At 40.5% G+C, this 25,446-nt stretch overlaps 2 protein-coding genes across 13 annotated transcripts in view; one reads left to right on the forward strand and one right to left on the reverse strand.

The window, feature by feature from the left end:
- The window catches only part of pappa2 (pappalysin 2), a 69,142-nt gene extending 64,348 nt beyond the window's left edge, over positions 1-4,794 (forward strand). Inside the window, exon 27 of the mRNA XM_020100026.2 lies at positions 2,979-4,794. Coding sequence (XP_019955585.2) covers positions 2,979-3,107 — 129 coding nt within the window. The 3' untranslated portion in view covers positions 3,108-4,794. The remainder of the gene's footprint in view (positions 1-2,978) is intronic.
- An 864-nt stretch (positions 4,795-5,658) lies between these two features.
- The window catches only part of astn1 (astrotactin 1), a 389,228-nt gene continuing 369,440 nt past the window's right edge, over positions 5,659-25,446 (reverse strand). For all 12 annotated transcript variants that reach the window (XM_069511745.1, XM_069511741.1, XM_069511748.1 and 9 more), the window contains 4 exons: positions 25,289-25,424; positions 23,237-23,337; positions 22,254-22,437; positions 5,659-8,710 (listed from right to left, as the gene is read on the reverse strand). In XM_069511745.1, coding sequence (XP_069367846.1) covers positions 8,473-8,710; positions 22,254-22,437; positions 23,237-23,337; positions 25,289-25,424 — 659 coding nt within the window. In that variant the 3' untranslated portion in view covers positions 5,659-8,472. The remainder of the gene's footprint in view (positions 8,711-22,253; positions 22,438-23,236; positions 23,338-25,288; positions 25,425-25,446) is intronic.

The following is a 25,446-nucleotide window of genomic DNA, read 5'->3' on the forward strand; positions in this document are numbered from 1 at the left end:
AAAACTGTCTTGATATGTTTGTATTCTTTTTTGTGTTTTGCTTTTTTTTTTGTTTTGTGTCTGTCGCGTGTTAGAATCATCATCAACACACCCACTCGTTCACAGTAAATCCTCTGGAGAAACCAGGGGGCTGGCTGGAGAAATTTCAGAGAATGCCCGGACGCTCTCACTCGGACATTTGTGTTCTAATATACAGCCCCTCCAGAGTTCAGTTCATGTCTGAAAGCACATAACCGATTTACCAGATGAGAGTAACAATCCCACTCTATTATTTTGGTGGTGGTCCCAAAAGAACCCACTTATATAAAACCTTCTTCAGATGAGATAGATACAGATATTTAAGTTTGATGCCCATAAGCTAATCTAATCAGTTTGAGGAATATGTTGGATATCTTTGTGTATATCCGAACAAACTCTCCACGGGGATAAATTGTTCGTGCTTGCAACAAGATGCAAATATATCACATTTCATTATTTGCTCTAAACGATTGCTGTATATATTGGGTGGGTCGGAGGAATGGTATAAATAATAATGACAGGTTGGTCCAGTGGTGAAAACCAGCCACTCATTCCCTCAACTGCTTTTACATTAACACGTCTTTTTTTCTATTTTTCTTTGCCTGCACTAAAACGTCTCTCCCATGTGGACCGTTAAGAATTAACTCACCCCACCTCCTTCCTACTATACCCTATTTGGCTACTGTACAGCCACATAGTCATGACAGTTATTCAGGGGGCCCTGCCTATTAACTCCTATGGCCTACAGTTGGCCGAGCCTCGGCTGTCTCCTTCATGTCCGTGGCACGCCATGACTCACTGGCAGCTCCTTCCTAAACGCAGGAGTTCAGTGAGTGTGTGGCTGCCGTCATAATAAATGAGCTGCCAGATTGCCACTAACTGCTCTTTTACAGGGGAACGGGTAGGTAGGGGGTATAAGGGTGGGAGCGGCGAGGTGTTTGAAGGTCTGCGGTTTACTCGGCCACTGTAAAACAGCAGCTGGGCGTGCAGGGGTCGTTCTTAGGAAGTGAACTAAATGGCCGCGAGAGTCTGCATCCTGAGTGCCACCGTGGGCTCCAGCTGAGTGATGGAGCGGAGGGCGGTAATGAGGGGGTGGATGGTGGGGTTGTTTACAGTACCCTCTGTTTCTATGTGGTATGATGTATGCAGGTGTAGGAAATTACAGGTCTTTACCACACCATAAGCTACTTAACACAATTTCTGACGCTACATTAGAAAAAGTTGAGAGTTTGAACATTAAATGTCAATTTGCTACAGTTTCAATACTTACCACTATAAACACATGCTGATTCCAGTAAGACTTTTTACATTATTCTGCAAGAATCAAGACCACTACAGAGATTTTTCCTGGCAATGTACACCACTTGAATCTGAACTACATCAGATTATCTGAAAGTTCATATCTGTTTGGGTCTGGATGAGGACAGGACCACACAGCATTTGTTTTAGCAGCAGTGACAGGAGGGAGGGATACACAAGAGATGATTCAGGTGTGAATTCAGTCATTGGTCAACAGGGCAAAGTTCCAGAGGAAAAGATGAACAGACACACAACCTCCCTCTGATTTGTGAACTTGGGTCTGTTTTATTCCAACAAAAGGCCAAAACATTAAAAGCAGCAAGAGTGAACAGAAGGAAGACAAAAAGAACGTGATTTTTCTTATGTTTTGATTGTTTGCAAGGTTGAATTCATTACTTTGAATTTTTTCTCCCACATGATTTCTGTTCATGAATAAGTTTCAGTAAACAACATGGAGGCAACTGATCCAAACACTCAGCAACAGCCAAAAGATTTTTGTTTCCGTGGCTAAAGCAAAAACAAGCCGTTTAGCTCCTTCCAAAGGTTGTCAGATGGCATCGGAGGTGGAGTGCTGCTCGGGGTGTTATGTGACTGAGGAAACATTTAATGGAAGCTCAGTTTATCTTAAAAGGGACTGGAAGAAGTATAGGTGAAGCTCGGCCCGTCGAGAGACCTCAGTGAAACCCTCACCCTGCCCTTAAAGAAAAGCGCGTGCAACCAGCAGCGAAGGCCGACAAGCTGCTACCTCCCACTCTCACGCTCACCTCCCTTGCCATCATCCTTATTTTCTTTTTCTGCCTCCCACCCGGCTCTCTCCCTCTCCCTTCCTTTCTCTCAATCTACCTCTCACTCCTTCTCTCCAGGAGCAAATGTTTACATTTCTTGCAACAGACTGCTTCGCGGGGCACCAGAGTTTATTTTGCAACCTGTGGTGATGGCTCGCTTCCTAGACAAGAGCTGGAAGCCTCTTGTTGTTGATTCTTAACATGTGTTCATCCGTTCACCTCCACGGCGGTGTGTTCCTCCCTCCTTCTCCCTCAGACCCTCAAGGTTTCTCGCCATTCAGAGGCCACGTTGAACCATTTGACATCGTGCACTTTATCAGCCTCCAGGGGGCTGTAAGAGTTCTCTTTGAAACTGGGAGGAAACACAACAAATCTAAGACCACTCTCAGGTTACTAAGCGGTACTTAGCTTTCAGCACAAAACTGTTCTCTAGCTGCTCGGCCAGTTCAAGCAAATTTAGTTTTTATTGTCTGTTTTTGCCATTCAAGGTTGTACTCTTTGGTACAGTTGAAATGTAACAACACGCTTGGGAAGCCTCCTCAACTCGTGCATTTTTTAGTGACTCTACTTGTGTTGAAAGGCCTGATGTAATATTTCCTTTTGCCGTGCTGCTTTTCATACTCCTGTTCTTTTCTGCTCCTCTTTAATTCCACGGGAAATAGAAGCAGAATTTTATCAGACTGATCTTAGTTTATCTCAAACAGGGAAACCAACCAAATGCAATGTTGGTTTTGTCAGTTTAGTCAAACATTAGAAGTGACATCTGCGCTAGACAGGCCTGAAAAGTCACATCGCGTTTGAATCCAGCAGCAGATTGAAAGATCTGTAGCGACTCTGGGAAGCCGAGCTCTAAATGTTGTGCTTGTTTACTCATAGGTCATTCAGTTTGGGGCGGACTGCAATCAGGATGAGTGCACTTGCCGTGATCCGGATGCCGAGGAGAATAAGAGCAAAGCCAAGAAGTCGGGAGGAGGAGGAGGTGGAGCTGGAGGAGGAATGCAGTGAGATGAAGGGATAAAAGAAGCTGAACTTGTGTCAAACACAGTCAAACCACAGACTTTGCACCACAACAAATAGACAAACTATTCATTTTTTAGCTTTTCATAATTTGAAGAATGTGATTGAAGTTAGACTTTATGCAGTGAAAGGCCATTTTCATTTTACGTGATAAAAAGCATCACATATGAGTCATGTTGGTTTAAAGTTTCGTGTTCAGTGCAGCCAAACATCTACACATCTACACGTGGATTGTTTTCCTTTCCCATTAAGAAGTTAAGGGTTATCCTGACTGCTGGATTTATGTGAGGGCAGAAAATGATGTTTTGAAAAACGGGAGCCCAACTAAAAAAACACTGAGGTCCAGTTCAAATAGGGTTAAGAGGCAGTTTATCCACTTCTGTACGAATCAAGTCATGATAATTGGATCAAATCACAGTTGTAAATGGATTCAACTCTTTTTCTGAACTTGATTAGCCTTGGGACAAGGAAAGCAAAAGAACTGGATGTGCCTGATAAGTGTTCAGTACATGCACGGCCATTAGAGTAAGGAGCTACTGCTATTAAATGTTTTTACTGTAGCATCCACTTGGGAGAGTGCGACCAAGTATAAGGGCCACTTAAAGGGAAACAATTTGTCTCAGATCTTGTGAATAAAGTCGTAATATTATGAGAAAAAAGTCGCAATATTCCGAGAATAAAGTCATTTTAGCCTATGTGTTATTTTAGAATGGGAATATAAGAAGATCAGCCTATCGTCTGCATTAAAACAAGGAATGTTGAGAATCTTAAGTTATACTTCAGTATAAGTTGAACATTTAACAAAATACTTAATCTGCTGCTAATTTACCAAAGAATGTTTTTTCTTTATATAATTTTTTTTCTCATTAAATTACATCTTTCTTCTTAAAATATAACAATGTTATGCTCATAATATTACAACATTATTGTCTGAATATTTTTTTCTCCATGAGACCCTAACACTGCATCACAGAAGACATCTGAATCCAAAATACAGACTGAACAACGGTAAATGGGCAAAGAAAAAAACATGGCTAAGCTCGGTTTCACTACACAGAAAAATTCATGACAGACCTCCTGGATACTGACAATACATATAATCTTCATCATCGTGCATCAGATCCCTCTACAAACCAGCTCCCCCTGACATGTAGCTGTAAGAGGATGCATTTCTGTACAGACTAATATATTTGGATCACCTAACATATTTACTAGATCACACATTAGTAACAGAAGTCAACACTCTATTTATATCACAAACCCAGTAACACAAACATGTATTTGTACCGCACAGCATGTGCACAGGGCTTGCCAAGTGTCATGCTTTTTTTTTTGCTTTTTTTTAATCGTACTTTAACAAAAAAAAAATCTTGTTGGATGAGTTGTGTAATCAATCCCTGAAGTCGATGTAGGATTTGGAAATAAATAAATATAATGAGCAGGGTCAAACATAAGCCGCAGAGTGTGAACACTATTATCATACTTTTGAGAAAAACCCTGTCATATTTTTTGTCTTCAGTTGCAGTTGTGAAGTTGACAGACATCACCTTTCTCAGAAAAAATGTTGAAGTACCCTGTCCAAATATTGTATCTGTATAATCATGTTATTTGTGATATTTTACTGTTCTTTATACTCGATATAAAATAAATAGCAACTTTATACCGATCCGTACAATGTGTTTCTTGGTGGTTTATGATCATTGACAGAGGACGTTATCTGTGTGTGTACACTGGCTTTAGAGGTAATACACTTCTTCAGCTTACAGTGAAACATTACTCTGAGCTGTCGCTGATCTTGTCACTGTGAACATAATGCTTCATCACATGTAACAACATATTAGATTTTATTAGACTTATTTCTGCTTGGTCTTCTTTTCCAAAGCACTGACTCAACTGGTCTCTGTGTGGTTAAATACTGTGTAATATCCAAACATGGATCAAGTAAAAAAATCTCATGGCAAAAGAGCAAATAATACATGAAGTACATGTGCTAGGCTCACAACTTATGATCTGTCTGTTAGTAGGATTATGCAAAGCCAATTTTTGTATATGAAGGGTATTTATACAGCTTCTTTTCCAGTCTTAACTACTCAAAGCGTTTTACAGGACCAGTGCATTCACCCCTTCACCCACACTTTCATACAGCACTCCTCTATACGCTACTATTTTTCTATTACACATCATTCATACAGCCGTCAGGGGCAAATTGGGGTTCAGTATCTTGCCCAAGGACACTCAGAATGCAGGATGGAGGTCCCTGGGATCGAACCACCAACTTCAGAAATTGCAGCCGCACACACGTCACTTCAGGATCTTTGACCAGGTGAGTTTTAAAGGGTGAGTTCACAGCATGGCCCATGTGGAGGGCGAGGACAAATTGAATTAAAATCTATCATCTTAAGATAAGCTTCAGTGAGTTCAGTAACAGTGCTACTAGGATGTTCATATTTTAGGGTCACGTGAACTAAAAGGATTCCTCTGGAAACATGACAAGAGAAAAAAGTTTCCGTGAGGTTTAGAAGAATCACAAACAGCCACATTCCATAATATATTCTTTATTGTTCTTTGAAGTAGCAAAGATCAAAGTGAAAAAGTTAAGGTCATGATGCCACATTCAGTATAGACAGAATAATATCATGCAGATAGTAGAGGGTTGCTTTCCATTTCTTTTAAAGGTCAGGAGGTCTCCATGTAATCACTTCAAGTTCAGTTGAAGGCTAATTGATCATTTAACTAGTTTGTTAAATAAAATGTCATCATGTTCGTCATGTGTTTTCATCAACCAATAACAGTTTAGAACTAACAAATCCAGTGTCGAGCATCTTTAGATCACAGACGAGAGAAAGTAAAAACCTCCTGCTCTTCACTTTATAACTGGAATCAGTGGATTGATCTGATTACAAAGACTAAGCTACACAGCAGATATTACAGTACAATACTAAAGCACACATAAAGTAACTGTTGTAAAACACCACCTGTTGTACATGTATATACAACAGGTGTATATAAAACACCTGCTTCAAAACACAGTACTGTGCTAGAATGCAACGCTTTTATGAAATACTTTACTGCCTATACAAAAATCTACAAGCCTTTATTTTAGTATTCACATATGAGGTTTGTTAAAAAAAATCAACAGCTATTGAGTGTTTGCATTTCTTTGACATTAATCTCCAACATGGCCACAGCACAGCAATAAAACAACCGAGAGTAACATAACAGATGGAGTTAAACCAAATAAAATATACTAATATACTCACAATAAACACAATAGTAATGGAGATGTCAAAAAGATCTTTCTAACTAATGTAAATGCATGAAGTTTAAACATAGAGAAGCAGACGAAAACATTAAGACACTTAATTTGCAGGTTCAATACAGAATTATGACTTTTAATAGTTCATTGGTTGGATTAGTTATGATGTGAAATCTGTCAAATTAAAAACCAAAATATCGGCAAATAAATGAAATTGTTATTCAAGAATTAAAAAGTATTGTGATTATGAACTGTACTGTTGTTTAGTAGAACTCATAACAGCTTCCTTTACAAATGCAAATCAATACTACATTCAGCAGGGTATATCAATAAAAGTGTAGAATAACAATAAAGCGAAGGGTTATTTTGAATGTCTGTGCTAATAAAGTTACTCCCCTCCTCTGTTGTCTACATAGCTTTTTCTTTATTTCACCATCTTCAGCCTAGACTGCTAAGATGCTACCTCACCATTGTCATGGTAACCTTGTAAAATACTGGTTTTGTTCATACTGGTTTTGATCTTGCTGTCTCAACATTACAATTCCTTATATACAGTTTCTTTCTCTGTTAGCGTTTGTGACAAAAACCACAAAACCCGGTTTGTAATTCACAGTTCAAGGGAAGTGATGGTGGAAAACTAAACGTCTTCATGTCCAAGTGACCCCACACAACAAAGCAGCGCACAGCAGAATAAAAACAACGGCTTCAAGCATCAATCTGAAATGGGTTTTTAGCCCACGTGTTGGCTGGCTCCGCCTGTTGCAGTATTCACAATAAACGCATACAACGAGCACCAGAAGCTGTGAATCACTAAGATACTTAATAGTGGTTGGAATGTACAGGTGAAGACGCAGTTATGATGAGTTATAACTGTAAAATCTTTTACAGCATTCCGTCTCCCCTGTGTCCATCACTCATATAAATGATCAAAGAAACAAAAGAGCTGATTTTAGATCATGAGACAGGTCCAAGAAGCAGCTAACTCTATCCAGGCTGTACAGGTGGATGGGCCCCACATCAGGAAGTCACCATCACTATCAATCAGTTTGATATCAAAAGTTTCCTTTTCATTTTACAGTATATCTAATGATGTGACAGAGTTATACAGGCACACATGTGCTAATGTGTAACCCTTTATGTCTCAACCTTATTTTACCTGACGACGAACAAGCCAACAAAAGTATGATTAAATCTAATCTACACAATGTAAATGTCACGTTTTCTCAACAAATGGTAAAAAAGAAAAGCTTCAAAACGTGTTCTCCCTCAGTATCAAGGATCAGGATAGAGAATCCAGCAAAGAAACAAAGTGAAGCAGAATGCATGTCATCTCAGGTTCCACTGAGATATGTGCATTTAAGGGCAAATAAAACAGAAGGTAAAATGATTTTTTTCAAATATGTGAATAACTTTCTATTTTGAGTATTGTGTATTTTTCATGCAACATCACTGTCAAATTGTAGACACAGGAAAAATGTAAAGTTGTCTGAGGGCTGGAGTTGTGCTGCAAAGAATAGCTTCAAGTTTTATTGATCAAAGTCTTGAAACCAACTGCTCCTGCAGCAACACTGAATTTCAATTCGATCTGAGGTTTCCATTTGCCCTTTGCAAAGTTGCACGCTAAATGCTATTTTGATGTTATGTAAAGTATTGCACTAATGATAATTTTAAGCTACTGAATGCCTAAATGTCCTTCAGGGTGAATAAATTCTCTATTGATTGAATAATACTCATATCTATACAGAGTCTAGGCTTTTACTAGGCTTCACAGATAACGCTTTTTAATTGCTTCACTTCTCTCTCAGACTCCCAGTGGTTCTCAAGTCCACACAATTTGATGCATGGCAAAGAGTGTATGTGTCATTTTAATGCAAGCGGTGTTAAACAGCAGGAAAGACCAATAAGAAACGAAGAGGAAATTGAAACAAAGGCTTTAATTGTGAAGCGTCGGCAGGAGTAGGTAGTCAAATAATGATTTTTATGAAACATGTATCTCATAGAAACATGAGTGAAACCTGCATTTTATTTGTTTCTTTGTTGGGTTTGACAGATCTCCTGGATTCCTGTGCACATCCTAACAGAACCCTCACAATACCTTTACAGCTCCTTTGGCTCACCGTAGTCATTATACATGACAGTGAGCGTCTGCTCGTCGCAGGCCTTGTGAACGTCGTGGCCCATGTCCGACCAGTTCAGCCCGAAAGCCTTGGTGTCGGTGTAGCGGCAGGACAGGAATTTGAGAGACATCCTGCGGAGGCCGATCTTTGGCTCCTGGAGAAGACCCTTACACCAGTGGGAAAGCTCTTCTAGCTGGGAGAGGATGAGGCTGGCCTTCCTGTTGGAACAAGAAGTACACAGGATTAATGTGGGCTTGCTTTTATGACTTCCACAAATAAGGTGAAGAGAAAAGCAATAATCATTCAAAACCAGTGCAACAGAAACCAGAATAAGAAAAACAACCTTTTCACCTTATTGCATGAACATGTATTGAAATCAGATTTATACACTATGTACACAGGAGTGTTCTGCAAACTGCTCACAGGCAATATATACATTCCAATATAGCTGAAATAACGGGATCAAGATTTAAATCCTGATTTAAAAACTAGAACCACCTGTGACCTGGTCTGACGAGGTGGCTGCTGCGTGTAGACTGTTCTTCTCTGCAACAAAACTACAGTGAGCACCTGCATTTCTCCTGCAGCTCCTCTGATGTTTTTTTCTTTGCATCAGAATGCTTTGTACAAAGCCGACCTCTCCCAGTCCACGCATCCCTCACACAAGTCAACCAGCCCGTCAGCAACTAGCAAATGCAGTGCAGTGTGGGAAACGTTCGCTGCCAAAGCGCCTGAAGGAAGGCAGACTCTCTCAGTGTTGATGCACATCAGCCGTCAGATACAGTCGACTGTCCGCAGTCCATAAATCACACCGTTGATTCAGAATGACATCACTGCTCGACAGAACCTAGAACCTGGCTGTCCACCACTGCTTCCTGTCTGAAGGAGCTCGCAGGGTTAGGTGTAGTGTTACTGACACATTCCAACTTTAACCCAAAGCACACAAAGGCCGCTGGAGGTCCGGGCAGCAATGATGAAAGTAAAAACAGTGGAAAATATGAATGAATGAAAAAAAAAAATGAATGGGTTTGTCCTGTGGAGGAAAACAAGCTAATGGGGCGACTGGAATACTGCGGTGAACCTGTCGTTTGGCCAAACCAGGCCAGCTGAACAATCATCTCCATTAGTAACATGATGCACAGAGTTCACATAAATACATCTCATAGGGACACGGAGCGCAATAAATAACCACTGAGCCTGATGCAGCCTGTTTGGCCCTCGGAGTGAAACCGTGTAAAATGTTTGTCTGAAGTCAGAAAGTGGCAGCAGGGGGGAGATTTCATTCATTCCACATACACTTTGTCCTCATTCTGCAGCCAAACCTGCACTTTTTACTGCACCGCGTTCCCATTCTGACAAACCACCAGTCTGCTGGACGCACCGGAGCCACCACATCCACAGCTCATCATCACACTGATGAACTGATGACACATCAATATGCACCGGTGAAAGGAAATGAATGAACACACTGGCTGAAAAAAAACAACATTTGTCTACTCACAAATGTTTTACCATTTTCTTCAGTTTCATTTTTCAGCACACTCAGTTTAAGACGCCAAATGTGCAGGTGAAAGCAAAACATGTTCAATGAGTCATCTTAGTCTCTCACCTGGTTGTCATGAGGTTAGACCTGATGCTGGCGTGGTGACAGGCAGGCGGAAACGCGGAAAAACAAAGATGGCTGTGAAAAGGGAGATGATGGCAGGGGAGGCAATGGAGCTGGTGAAGTCACTGGTGAAAATGATGACGAACGAAGACTGATGATGATGAAGATAAATGTAACAAGTAGTTTCAATGCCAGGTGCAAGTATGGATGCCAAGACTTAACTTAAGACTTGATATAGACTTAATAGATAATATGATATGTTTAAAAGCTTGACAAAAGCTACCAGGCTGACTTCATGATGACATATTTTACTTCACTGCTGCTTGGGGTGTTGAACATTTGAAGCTATATCATACTTAGTTTGCAGTTTGTTGCTGACAAATGCATCCTTCCATCCCCAAGAAACAAAGGCTTCAACGGGTGGATGGGGGTGGCCCAGCCTCAACTTTCAAATGGCACCGGCGAGCAACGATATGTCCAATGCTTGAGTATCACTCTTCAACTCAGTTGTTAAAACGTTCTTGTTGTTCTCAACTTCAACTCTGTTGCTAGGCAGCAGAAATAAGGGTGAGCTGGTGATACCGATCGTGAGTTGTCATGTTGGTTCGGCCTTCATGGTCTACGCAGTCCATGAATGTGTCCCCCTGAATTGAGACGCAGCTTATATATAGATAGATGTGTCTCCACTTCTTCTTCTATACAGAATTGAAGCCAAAACATCCCGGATATGGACGCTGTTCTCGTGCGCATTTGTAGCCAGAGCACAGTAGTGGTCTGGGATTGAGGCAAGATAGCGAGTTCCTGCCTAAACTCAAGCTCAACCCATCATCATCATCACTAATAACTGATTAATAATTAATTAAGAACTTTTTAAATCTAAACTTATAGGATGCGCTATTGGACATATACTCAATGTGATAACAACTACATAAAATTATCCAATACATCTGTTGTTATCAATGTTGTCTACTTTGACCTTTTAGTTTGGTGGATGTCCTACTAACATGTAGATGTATTAAAGGTACAGTGTGTAAGGTTAGTGACATCTAGTGGTGAAATTGCATGTGGCAGCTGAATACCCCTCACCTCACCCTCCCCTTCCAAACATGACAGAAAACCTGTAGAAGCCTTCAGTTGTCATAAAAACTCAAAAGGTGTTAAGTGTTTACCAGTAATGTAAAAAACATGGCGGCCTCCGTAGAGTGGACCCCCTCGATGTAAATATAAAGTATTTAAATACAAAGTGCCCATTCTCAGGTATAGAAAACAACAATTCATAAAATTTTGATGAAACACACAAGTGAAAACCTCACTAGGGTTATTTTATATTCAATTTGTGCCAATAGATTATTTTCTCCTAAATCTTACACACTGAACCTTTAATTACTTATTAATTACTGCAGCCAGCCACCAGGGGGCAATCAAGATAATTTGGCTTCACTTTGGGGGAGCTGTCTGAGCAGAGGTGGATGGAGTTTTGTTTTTGAGGTTCACAGCACTCATACAATTATATTTCACAAACATAACAGCGACTTTCTCTCAAAAAATGGTCACTGTTACTTTGGATGATCAACTGTCAACCGCTCTCATTGGAAAATACTTATTGGCTGTTTTTTATCAATAAGGGAAATCTTACAACTGCCTTCTGAGGTTTTGTGCGTGCTGTGAGGCTATGTCATCTCTCTTGTCTTTTATGTATGTATATGATTTTATTCATTTTTGACTTGCAGTTTGCTCTGGATCTGCACCTCCATCTAAAATAAAACCAGCCAATAAAAACAGACAAGAAAATCTGTTCTGTATTTGTAACTTGTGTGTTCCAGTCTCTGTGGCAAGGTAATATCCTCTTGTCAAACTCTCATTCAAAAGATAACCCACAAGCCCTTTTGATTCTTGATTTTGTCAAAGTCTTTTGGTGTTTTCATTTCAAACTTGGCACCGACTGACACTCTGCAATAATACAGACGCTGCGGCCTGTAGATTCCTCTCCAGTATTTTCACCTCTTGTCTTATACGGACTCCAAATCAACTGCTGCTCTGTAAATACTCTGTACGCTGAACTGAATTTCCTGCAATGTGTTTTACGTGCGCGTGTTATTCTGCAAAAAGAATGTAGCCTGTGCTCAGCAAAAGACCACGGTTCCTTTAAAATCAGCAAAACACGTTGCGTCAAACATATTCCTGCGTTATTGTTGTTGGCGTAATTTGCAAACTATCTCACATATAGAAATACTCGAGAAGCAACATCCTCCTTGAGGTTTCCTGGCTAATAAGTGCTTTGCATATGTTAGCGGATTGTCTTTGGAATCTGAGCGTGTTTTGACTGTCATATGTACATATGGACACTCAGCAGGACATCCCCTTTGGCAAATACATGTGGGCACAACCATAACAACTTCAGCAGCCTCAGAGATGTTTTCTGCTCTGGAAACTAGAATGGTTGAAATGATGTCAGTCTGTGTTGATACTGTTAGTGCTCTGCCACGCTGTCATTCAGATCATTTTTCTGAAACCTCCTCGTGTATCCACCATTTTGCCACAGATGTTTCAGTGGTTTCAGGAAATAATGATATTTATTTGGTTAAAATAGAATAAAAAATGTGGTTTGTTATTCTTCAACATTCCCCTGGTTCCAAGAAGCAACGGTTGTCACCATGAATCCATCGGAGTGGAAAATAGCCTCACACAGAAGATTTGAGCGGCTGTTTAGAGAGACCATCACCCCAAACCTCTGTGTGTTGACTGTGCACATAAAAGCAGGCATGTAGATACAGGAGCATAATCACATGTAAGAAACATGCACATGTTGCATTAATAAGTGAGCACACACACACATACACACGCAAATATTATTTGAGTCAAAAAATGACATGTTTTTATATGACACTGGAAAATGGAGATACTGTTTCTCAATTGTGGTGAAATTTAAGAAACTAAAAGTCTTGAGGTTCCCTCTATTGACAGTTTGTGGCTTTGGTTGAACGTAGAAACAAATCAGTCCTGTCAGGTGATGTTTTTAATAGTCAACTGAGACCACCATCTTTGCTTTACTTTCACCAAGTGCTCTGAGTGTAACTATACAAATGTTGTATCACTAGTTATTTAGTTGTATATACAAATAATGCATGTTTCATATACACAATGATAGTCTTTGGGGATAATCACACACACACACACACACATGCACACACACACACACACACACACACGCACAATGGACTATCCATCAGCAGCAGTGTGCCAGCAAACGATAGGGAGTAAGATCTCAGGCCAGCAAATGTGAAAATGAACAGCAAAGGCTCAGCTTTCCCTATATAAATGGGCCGAATACACCTAGGTGCATTTTGCTGATAATAAATTCAGTTACTATCCCCAACCTTCCCCAAGGTTCAGGCATCCCCATCTCTTGTGTTTCAAAGTTGGTCTTTCTATCATCCAGCACACTTTCAGGGATGTATGTATTGTTACAGAAGAAGGATAACAATATTACTGACCTGTGGTTTTCTGTTTCTTTAGTCTCTTTAAAGTAATGTGTCCACATTGATTATTACATTTATAGTAGAATTTACTGTTTATTTTGAACCCCAGTGAATGGCTACACCTGGACAGCAGCACAGCAGACGCAAGACTGATTCTTTGTTATTGTTACAAAATCAATGCAGCTGATTTTGTTCAAGGCCTTTATCCTTTGTGTGGGTAAGTATTTATATATAATCTGTAACTGAATTATATGTATGGAGATATTTAAGGTTAAATTACAGGAAACACTAAATAATACATTTTCCCATAGAATAACAATATTAACTGAATTAATTATTCAATGTGTTGTTGCTAATTTGCAGTATATGAATGTCATCGTTGGAATACCAATATGGCATACCAACGATGACATATATATATTTATATAATATGTAAGCTGGAGAACAGAGTGGAGTAATACGTAATCATAATCATCATCAGCACTCACAATGTTAAACTGAAAGAATCTTATTCCTCAATTCTATTGTTGTTAACAGCAGACAGTAACGTGTGCCAGTAGTGATGTGTGTATTTTAAACCTCATCATTTCCAGTAATACTATAATAATCCACTTTTAGACTCTATTGTTTATCCGTTTCCTAGCTCAGTTTTGCAACGAAAAAGAAGAATCATTGAGTCAAAGCCGCAGTGTCTCCTAGTGAGGGCAGATGAGGTAATTTCAATAGTTAAGTAACATCATAACAATGTATTACTGATACTGATAATGGGAGATGTTTCCTGGAAATTTAAACAAAAGTATGTAATACTATTCAGGATCACACAAACCAATAAATCACTGCTGGAAGAGCGGCTGAAGGGCACGTCTTTTTTTTTAAACTGTGTATTTTTGTCGTCCTTTTAACTAAAAAAAGTCAGAGAGCAAGGTAAACAGTCTGCTGCGATTATGACTATGATTTCCTGAGAGAAATTCCAACCATAACAATACTTATTATTGCAAGCTCTCCTCTGATTAGAAAGACTGTCATGTAAAAACAAAAAGAAAATCAAAAAAAAATTGAATTATTTTCAGTTCATCAAAGGGCACAGATTCCAATCAAGGACACGGTCAGGATCGCGACGGCCAGGATCGAGGATTTTCCTTCAGCCAAAACATCTCGCGTTTCTGAGTCAACAGCCACGCGACATGCCTTACATGATGAGTGCTCCCTGGGAGAAGACAAGGTCTGGCCCCTCCGGTGAAACAGTGTCAGGTCTTGGAGGGACACCCTTGTGGTACGTTCATGGTTTGAATCAAAACATCACGGAATGGCTGCATGTACAAAAAAAAGTTCTACGGGTGGGTGCCAACCGGTCTCGTCGGGGAGATTCAATAAGTTTCTTAAAACATCAGATCTGAATATCTGCTGCTGGAGAAAGATAAAGCCACATTTGTCCGTTCATTTGTTTCCCGATGTTGCTTACTTGGCCGATATGAGTTTACATTGAGTCAGAGCCGGTGCAGAGTTCTTGTTATCTGTATTTTGACTGGCTAATGAAAATCTGCTTTGTTCAGCCCTCAGTGTTTGTGGCAGAAAAACTGGGGAATTCTCCTCATAACAAGTTAAGCTGATCCAGGAAGATGAAACTGTGTGTGTGTGTGTGTTTGTGGTCTGTAACTATGTGTGTGAGACAGTTTGTGTCTGTTCAGTTGTTTGTTGTTGGCGGCACCACAGACTGGATCTGTTTGTGTAGGAGAGGTATATTCACTCTCAAGCAGCCAACATAATTATGATTTAAGAAAAATGCCACAAACAAAATGGACTTGTTGAGGAACTGTCATGAAGAACAAAGGCTGGCTAGACTCGTGGATGGTTTTTAAATGCTTTGTGATGTGAATAAATTGCATCAGTGCTGTAACAGTTAAGTTAAAAAAGGGGGAAATTACATGTTTGCTGTGGAAAATTTGGGGTTTGAATTTAAAATCATAATCAGGTGCAGGGAGGTGGTGGAAGGGACAAGAAATCGATCATTAGCTGATTGCTCATTAAAGCGATCTTGAACGTGTTGTTTGAGCTGTAAACTAAATATAGACTGTTCTTTATTAATGCCCATTAATGCTGGGTAATTTACACCTTCTCAGACCTTGCAGAGCCGATGCTTGCATACAGGCTACTGCTGTCGTCTCCCATACGTCATGACATTTGTAAATATTTGCAAAGGTTAACACCCTCTGGCCACCAGCGCCTGCTCATGAGTGGGAATCTCGAAAGCTGGGCTCATTTTCAGATCTATGATGACACCAAATCCCTAAGCCACCACATCATCAACAACCATTCAGTAAAGTCCTCCATCCTTTCCTCTCTCTCAGTTGCCTTTACCATCAGTTCTAAAACGCAGACACAGTTTAGCCCTGGCTGCCACAGCACCGGCCACCTGTACCGACGTTTCAAATGGTATCGGACAACCAACCGTGGTCTTGGCCGTTAGAAAACTCTGTAGGCAAGAAGCCCCTACGATATCAGTCGCAGAAACGTGCTGCTACTTGAGACCTACAGAATCGAAATAACTTAGCTTGTTATTTATGTGTTTGTGTGGGGGTGTGTAGGCGTATCTGAGCCCTGCCTCTCAGCACGGTGTTCAAAAAGCCTTTTTGGAAATTTTCAGGGAAAGACAATGGTCACAGTTCTGTGAAGACAAAGATGTAAAAACAAAATAATGATATTCAGTTTAAACGTTGCTCTGGATCTGATATATGCAGTATAATGGTGGATGTGGTCTTAGGACACTGAATACTGTCATGCAATCAAAGCAGTACTCAACTTCATATGATCACATTTTAATGTGTAATGAAATTTGCTTTGCTGAGTTAGAAATAACTTTCTGGCATTTCCCTTTCTGTTAATCTGATTTTACATTCTGACTTGCACTGGAAATACATCACAGACAATCATTTCTGACTGTTTCTGCCCATTTAGAGCCACTATCTGATGAGCCGTGTTAGGTTTCCTGATTATTTGACTCTGCATTAAGGGTTTGTGGCTTGTTTTGTCTGATCTGAACCTCACCCACAAACTGATCGGAGTAGATCAGCCGAAACTACTAAAAAGTAAATAGAATGTAAAAAATAACATTTGACCCATTGTAAGAGATGTTCCATGTAGACACAGACTTAAGGAAAACAGGAGGAGAATTTTCCAAAAATCCCTAACAGAAATTGCAGAAAGTTCTTGACTCTGAAACATTCTCATAAATTCAAGATTAAACCTGCAGAGAAACCTCCTGCTCACTGTCTCTCTTTCAATCATTCATTTGTGAAGTTTTGGTGCGAGACCATCATGAAAAACAAGCACCGAGGAGTTGCATATAAATCACAGCAAGCAAGACGGTGTCTCACATCACCTAATACATGTGCAAAGGATTTTTCTGCTCTGAAATAAGTTCATAATTGTCAATGTATGTTTCCTCTGACCAATACATTTAAGGGAACCTTGTGTAACGGAGCATTTAGGAAAACTGATTTATAGTTAAAATTGCATCTCCTTAATTCTTCTCTTTTTAATATTTATTTGGCCTGAAAAGTGTTCAAACATGTGCTTTCTGACTTTGAATTGTTTTTGTCTCTGTGTTGGGTTTAATGCCCCGGTACAGCTCTATGTATCTGTGTATGAAATGTGCTTTACAAATATAACATCCTTGCCTGAATGTAAAATACACTGCCATAGCTACCCCAGTGCAAACTCCTAGCCTGGCACTGCTGTAAGGATTCAGATATGTCTGGGCTGTCTGGTTTGTGAGGCGATTAGGTAAGAAGAAAATGAAGAAATGCAGAAACAACAACAAACAGGAGAAGACACTGACTAATCACAGCAGCAAAAACAACGAAAACAAATGTTTCATCAATAAATTCCTGAACCCTGAGGAATTACGTGGGTCAATGAAATAGTAGCAAGTCTGCAGATGCTTGCGGTTTGTCAAGCTGACTATGCCGTGAGACTTTATACCAACAAACTATTGGCTTAGGTGCCTTCACAAAACCTGGCCAACATCAATACTTAATACTTGAGAAGTCAGAAAACTTTGCATTCCCAATTTTTTTGGTACAAAATTATATCAGTAGTGTTCTGTCTTGGCTTCAGTGCAACCATTTACTGTATCTGCTGCATTTGTTTTTCCCAGTGGTTGGATAACGTCAGAGAAACAAAGTGTCTGACGCTGCAGGAAAGTTGTCAACGCTGATTCGCAGCCATGGAGCCGTGAGGCCATTAACCCCTCTGTCTGCCCGCTCCCTTGGTAACAATAGACAGCACACAACTCAGGTTCGTCACACCAAACCAGATACATAGGAAAGTCTAATGTTCATTTGATGACTTGGCTAAACACACCATGTTTATACTTCCTTCCCCTGTTGCTAGGCCTCACCTTGAATGCACTTCTCTGCTGCTTTTCCAGCTCCGAGGTGCCTTTATTAACATTAATCACCCCTCCCTTTAACCAAATTGGGGGGCTGTTAATCTAAGTGTATTTTAATGGAACACTTCAGAAGCAACTCCCTCAATTACATCAACTCTTTCCAGCGTGGTCTTATTAAAAACAACCTTTCATTTAGAGGGTGGGGGGGGGACACGCACAGACAGAGCGAGAAACAGAGAGAATTAAGGGAGCCTCGGCTAATCAGTTTCACCTGCCAAAGTGAAAGCGTACACCACAGACTGCTGTTTAAAAGTATATTTTATATCGGACACATGGCTCTATTTATAAAACATTAGGCTACAATTTAACATTATGGGCGCTTATCCTGTGTTTGGGGGAAAACTCAGGGGCCTCCCTGGCTGTGCGTTGCTAAGTGACCTCGTTGAAGTCGCGGAGGTTAAGCTCACTCAGCCTCTCAGTCTGTTTGAATGAATTTCCTCACAACGACTCACAGAAACAACCGCCCACAATCAAAGACAGCGCTTCAGAAGCCGGGTAGCCTGCACATCTGCCCACCTTTGAGAGTCTAAACAAGAGTTGGACACCGCCGGAGCTTTGAATGAGCTGATACCATGGAGATCTGGCTGCGTGTAGGATGTATTTGTAATTGTGCTGGAGGAAGAAAAACATAAAGGCGATTTGGAAGAAATCTCAGCTCTCTTTGAAAAAAAAAAAAAATGTGTGAAGGAAATTCTCTGGAGAGATAGGATTACCTTTGTTTTGGTTTTGTGTGGAGAGAAGAATAAAAAGAAGAATAAAAATGCAGCTCTCTATCATGTGTATCATTCTCAGCGGCACACAACAGCCAGACACAGTTAAAGACGAGCGAACACAGTGGAGCATTCAGCAGCTAGAGGTGTCAGAGGTTGGTGGCTCCGTTACTGCTGTTTGTGTAAATAAGAGAGTACTTGTGAACAGGTCATCTTAAAAGCTAAGGATGCATTAGTGTTGTGTTGAGAAAGCAGCGTTTGACAGCAATGGCCACATTACGGCACCTTTCACACATTGCTTGTAACGCAGGGCCAGTGTACGGTTGTTGAGATGTGACGTTCTGGAAAGAGAAGTAATAAGTCTGGTAGCTTTTTAGAGAGTTAACGGTGGAGTTAACAGCTGATTCTAATCCAATACACTTTTTTTCCAGTTCAGTAGCTGTCTGTTCTTTGTGTGTTGTTAAAAAAAAACAAAAAACCTGGTGTTTACGCACAGCCCTGGCTTTGTAAACGGGAAACAGAAAAAGTGGCTTGGACTGAGCCACCTAACACTGTTCAAGCCAATCAACCGAGATGGTGAATCTGGCCCATGCAAACAGAGAGTACCAGTTTAAGGATGTGTGGAGTTCAGAATGACTGGAAGGGACCGGCAGCGATGTGCATAGAAAGGAAGTCGACCTTTGGAGGCTTGAGGGCGCGTATACTGCGTCAAAGAGAGCTGAGGAAGAGCCAGCCAAAGAGAAGAGGAAAATGGAAAAGAAGGAACTACTATAGGCCAGAATTTGACATTAGTTTTGGGGCCTCCCTGGCTGTGCGTTGCTTAACAGCCTGGCTGATGTCGGTGAGGTGAAGCTCACTCAGGTTTGACTCCATCATCCCTTTTGCTGCACATCATTTTATTTCTCTTCCCTAACTTTCCTGCCTCACTCCCCTTTCCTTACCATAATAAAAGCAACAAACCCCAATAGGTTTTGTCCAGTTTGCTAATGTTAAGTGATGGTTAACACCAAATTGTTAGTTAGCAAGCAGGCGCAGGTGCATGTGTCTGTAACATGGAATTACTTCCCCATGTGTTTTCATTTCTAGTCAGTGGTGGTTTTTGTCTAGTACTTCCCCCCCGTTACTGTTTCGAATTATAAAAGTAATAGGAAAGAAGTAATTGTCTTTCAGTAGTTCGCTGCTGATGCTCGGCCAAACAAAGCAATAGTAACATTATTGTGTCTCAGTTAAACAGCAACATTAAAGTAAGAGGAACAGTGAGAGTCAGGCAGTGGTGTGCAGGTGTGCTCCGTATCAGATAGCGCTGTGCTACTTCACACAGTAGTTCAGGATAACTCTGGTGATATTCTATCCTTTTGCTATGGAAAATGAAACCCAGCCATCTCTCCGTACCTTCTGACCCGTCTGTAGCACTCAGCCTTGAGCCCATTCATTCCTACTGAAGACATAAATCTTTTGAAATGGGTCACAAATAGATACTTTCATTTTTTAATTGATTTCCTTTTGGAAACACATGTAAGACGGAGTAATGTTGCTGTTTTCACCGGATTTATTGAATAAGAGAAAAATGTAGAAAATGCTTTATACTTCAACCTCAACAGGCAGTTTTAATGATTTACCGAGTTATGAATTGATCGGCACAATTGATTATATGTCTGTGACAAACAGCTGGACTCTGAGTGAGGTCTGTAAATCATTGTTAGTATTGGAGCAGTTGGTCACAGGCAGTAGGGGGTAAGTAGTCACTAATGGAGCGTATCTGTAACCTCCGTCCCGTCCAAATCTGCCATATGTTTAATTTTTATGAAGTGCAAACAGCTTAATCAGTGTCTGGGCTTTCCAACATATTTGAAATTGCAGGGGACTATTTCAGTTTTTTTTAAGGACCATTTGCTGAAACTCGAAAGTGTTGTTCACACTAAACTGTGATCCAACCCAGGCTCTTGTTGCCACTTAAATCTCGAAGCCAGGCTGTGATGTTATTGTCTGTGAACGTTTAGACAGATTGCATTTTGTTAGTGGGAGGGCGGCTCATGAACTGCAAACACGTCTCTGCAGTCTTAAGGTATTGTGTATCATGTATTATGTAAAAGTCTGATTCAGGACAGACCTACACGGTTCGATACGATGTTGCATCCATCTGATAAATTGCTCATCAAGCTACAGTTGATGAGCAATTTGCTTGAAGGAATGCACATTTCTGATTTGAGCTTAGACATCAGGAATGTGGGTATTGTTGTTTGACAGACTCACTGTATTTGTCATTTTCCTTTCTCATCTACAGCAGCATCAAACAAAGGGGCCTGTTGCTAAGGTGCACAACAAAACCGTTTACAGAAAATGAGGGTTCTTTTATTGATTTGCTTTAAAAACTCTGACGCCCTGTCGACAGTAATACAGATACTCTGCAAAACTTTTCCCTCTGAGTTTGAGTCCACGTACAAACAATGTTTTAAGTCACTCAAACGGAGATTTTTTACAAACCTCTTCCAAAAGCTGTGAAACTGTTTTTGGGAAATGATTACGTCACAGCTTTCTTCGCCCATGCCCACTATTGCTTTGTGTAGTGAGCTTGCACCAGAAACAACACTGGTGGAGATGTAGTTGCTAAAATGTGACGTGTGATGTTTCCCGTCTGTCTGCGTCTCTTTCCGGGTCCAAGCTCTGGTATTTACAAGATGGCACAGTGCTGTGTCCCTTGCTGTAATTGTAGATCTCAAGGAGATTTAAAGGTTCAGTGTGTAGAATGAAGAGACATCTAGAGGTGACATTGCATGTTGCAGCTGAATACTCTTTATCTCACTCTCCCCTTCCAAACAAGAAAAAGAACCTGTGGTGACTCAAAAGGTTTTAGTTTGTCCGGTTTGGACGACAGCAAAAAACATGGCGGCCTCCACAGAGAGGACCCCCCCTCTGTATAAATATAAAGTTTTTAAATATAAAGGGCCATTCTAGGGTAAAAAAAACCAACACTTCATACAATTTAGTTCAAACACACTAATGAAAACATCACTAGGATTATTTTATATTCAATTTCTGCCCAAAAATCCCTTTCACCTAGATCTTACACACTGAACCTTTAATGGGATGTGAAGTTAGTTTGTCATTTGGATGGCACAATAAGTCTAGCGAGGTGTGCTCCTGATTGGCTGCAAAAAACGACTTCTTCTGTACTTTGTTTTACCCTTATCGTGAAAAAGATGTGATGTTTAATAAAATCACATTGTTGTTTGCTTGCAACTTGAAGGTTTGGGTCCGTTACGAACATTACATAACAAGCGACATCACACTTCACAATTAGATGTACCAGTTGACCGGAGAATAAGCTGAATAAACAAGTTCACAATGTCTCTGGTATTTGATGGACTGCTGATGTAGACTTTATCGCCACCTCTGGCCTGGCATGCTTGTTTGAGTGTTTGATGTCATTTTTGTGTTCTCGTCTAAACAGAGATTTTCTTTTTGTCAAGTTTTTGTCAAATCTGAGCAGAAAATGGAGTTGAATGATAACTGTACCTGGGTCCCAGCTCATCCTCGCACCTCCAGGTGAATTCTCCGAAACTCTCGTAGCGCTGGTTGTAGTGGTAGAGCACGCGGTGCAGCGTGGGGGCGCCCAGGTCCATCAGAGTGTTGTAGGCCGTCTGCTGCTCCTTCCCGCTGGTGTAGCCGTTGAACAGGTTATAGATCTTGTCGGCTATTTCTGGAAGAATAAAGATAATCAGAGGTCAGCGACTTAAAGCATAGCTTACTTCCTCACGGAAGCTGCAGATGACAGTGCGTATGAAGTAATGTTGGATGTCAGTAAACAGCTTACTCATATTTAACCAAACTGGTCTGTTTGTGCTACTTGATACCAAACAATCCTCCAGGGAAGAGGAAGGAAGAACATCTGATGTTGGTGACTCAGCTTTCTTTGGACAGGACAATACTTTGCTGCTATTTTGGAGACGCTGTTTAGACTTGATGTGCTTCTTCCCCTGGGTGGAGAATGTTTCTGTCCACTAATACTCTGCATCATAATTTCTGTCCATAAATAGTGTAAATCATCCCTGTAGCCAGAGAACACATAGTTCCCTGATGGGCATCTGGTTTTCTTAGCCCATGTTTTTGCAATAAATAAGAAAAGGGAGAATAATAGAAATATTGTCAATCTGAGGAAAAAACTCTTTTGTAAAAGGGACTTGCATACACTTACTGTAAAAACTGTTTGTCCTTGAGGTTGCAGTGCACAGCTCTAGCAATATTGTAGTTGGTTATTTATCACATTAAGAAATTCAAATAACCAATTATATTTTCCTTAAGAAATAAATCCCATGAAGAAACATGGAAACATATTTGTCACGCATGTAAGTAGTTGTGGCGCATGTAAAAAAAATGTCTTTTCTGTATCAGTATCACCTCAATGTTCCATGTTGAAAAGTGAATCTCTGTGAGCCACCTGCGACCAGGACTGGCAGATGAGTCACCTCTCTGACTTTAGTCTGCGTCTCCTTCCTCACCTTGTGCTTTGACGTCATCCACAGTTGGACACGGAGTTTTGATGGTGACCTCACTTGGACTGGAACGGCGCCCTGTGTTGTCTACTGCCCACAGCCGGAACCTGCACACATTAACACACAGATACACACACACACACACACGGCTGAGTTTTATCAGATGTAAATCAAATCCACTGCGGATCGTGAGTGATAAAGTGTTTTTCAGTAAGAATTTCTCTTGAAAGCGAAACCCAGTCACTTGTTTGTGCAGTGATGGAGTTTGATGAATCTGCTGAAGCAACATTACATCAGCAGCAGCAGACATCTGACAGCTGCCTGTGGTTCCTGCTGCTGTGAATTCAATTTGAAGAGTCCCCTCGGTGCAGATGAGAGCCTGCGTTATCAATACAGAGCTTTCACTGACAGGACCATCTTCACAGAGCTCAGCTGTCATTTCACTGAAGGGATATCCCCACCTAGTGGCCACACAGGAACTTGCAGTGTCCTGCAGCATCAAGGAATGAGGCAGCCACTCATTCGGTGGTGAGAGAACACTTCAGTGACAAGAAAGACGTTCAAGCTACAAACTTTAAAACATTTGAACCTTTTCAAACTAAACTGATGTGAACTATATTAATTTTTAATCTATTCTATCTATCGATTTATATATTAATCTGTCTAATTTATTATAGCTTTTGAAGAAATGTAGTATTTTTAAAGAAATTGCACTTTTAGTGTTTGTCATGCAAATATTGTATTGTCTTGTTTTGCATTGTTTTTGTATTGTATTGAATACACTGTATTGCATTGTAACACATCTTGAAAGGCTTCACCTAGATGCAAATGTAGACTATGGGTTTCATGTTTTGTTAGCAAATTAGCACATGTGACACTATCCCTACAGAATACATTTAAATCTCAAGCTTAATACGGGCTCTGTGTTGTGTAGAAAATAAAAGGGCTGTGCACTGCTCTGCAGGGAGAGATGAGGCCTCAGCTCACAGAGATGAATGGGCTGCCATGCAGGATAGAGAGAGCAGAAGCCCCAGTGATACTGGGATTAAAAGGGCATGTGTAGCCACTCACTCAGCCCACATACATCAAAACTGTTTGGAGAGGCTCTATCCTCGGGCCGCTTGCCCCCTTTTTTAATATTTGCTTCATACACTCTCTGTGCCTCGCTCTTGATCTTTCTCTTCCCTCCTTTTCTTTTCTTTGTCTCTTCCAAACTTTCTTTAGCTGTCTTCTGCTTTTCTTTCTCCACGCTACCTTTCTCTTCCTCCTCTCCGCTCGAGCTTCACTTCTGGCAAGCTGTAGGTGAGATAAGTGTCTGCATGTGTATGAGAGCATCCGGTGTGTGCGTGCATGTGTGTGTGGGCTTGAACTGCGTCTTGTTCACTGAATCACATTGTTAAACTTATTTTCTCTGCAGACTCATACACAGAACTATTTGGATGTAGCAGGGACTGAAACCTACCTTTTTCTAGTTTTATTTTTATGTCATCGTAAGGACCAAACCTTATTCTAGAGTAAAATTATTATTTCAGCCACGATCTATATAAGAAAAATTCTCCAGTATCTAAACACAAATGACTCTTCACTTTATACTAGACCAAAAACTGACCTTCACTGTAACTCCTACTATTTCTGTACTTATGGAAGAGATGAACTAACAGCGTACAGGTTTCTGACAGGAGATGAAATGTGTGCAACGTGAGACATCAGTTAACCTGTGACTTTGAAATTATATTTAAACTTCGCAAGGAGAAAATCAAGTTTAAAAAAACATAATTTTCAAGCTGTGAAGAGCTCCTTCATTTTATTTGTGCATTGCATTGTGGGATGAAAGCATCCATTGAAAGTACATTCAAAAGTTCTATGAATAACTTTTCCACAGTGAACAGATATTAGTATGTATTGTGAAAATGGGACAACATTTCTGACTGCACCAACACAAACATGGCAACAGTACAGAAACGTCTATTCGTAGAGATTTGGACTGATGTCCAGTAGCTGGTTGAATTATCAGGTTGTTTAGTTTTCATGTTCATGGAGAAAAACAAAGTAACTTACATGTACGTGGTGTCAGGTTCCAGGCAGCGAATGATCATACTGACTGAAGAGGACAGCAGGTTGGGGATGTCCCCTAACATCACACATGGAGACCTGGCCCCAGACAAGATGTCGTCCACAAAGCTCAGCAAGGTTTCTGCAGCAGAGAAAATAACAGT

The sequence above is a fragment of the Paralichthys olivaceus genome, chromosome 16 (genome assembly GCF_024713975.1).
Source record: "Paralichthys olivaceus isolate ysfri-2021 chromosome 16, ASM2471397v2, whole genome shotgun sequence".
NCBI classification, from domain to species: domain Eukaryota; kingdom Metazoa; phylum Chordata; class Actinopteri; order Pleuronectiformes; family Paralichthyidae; genus Paralichthys; species Paralichthys olivaceus.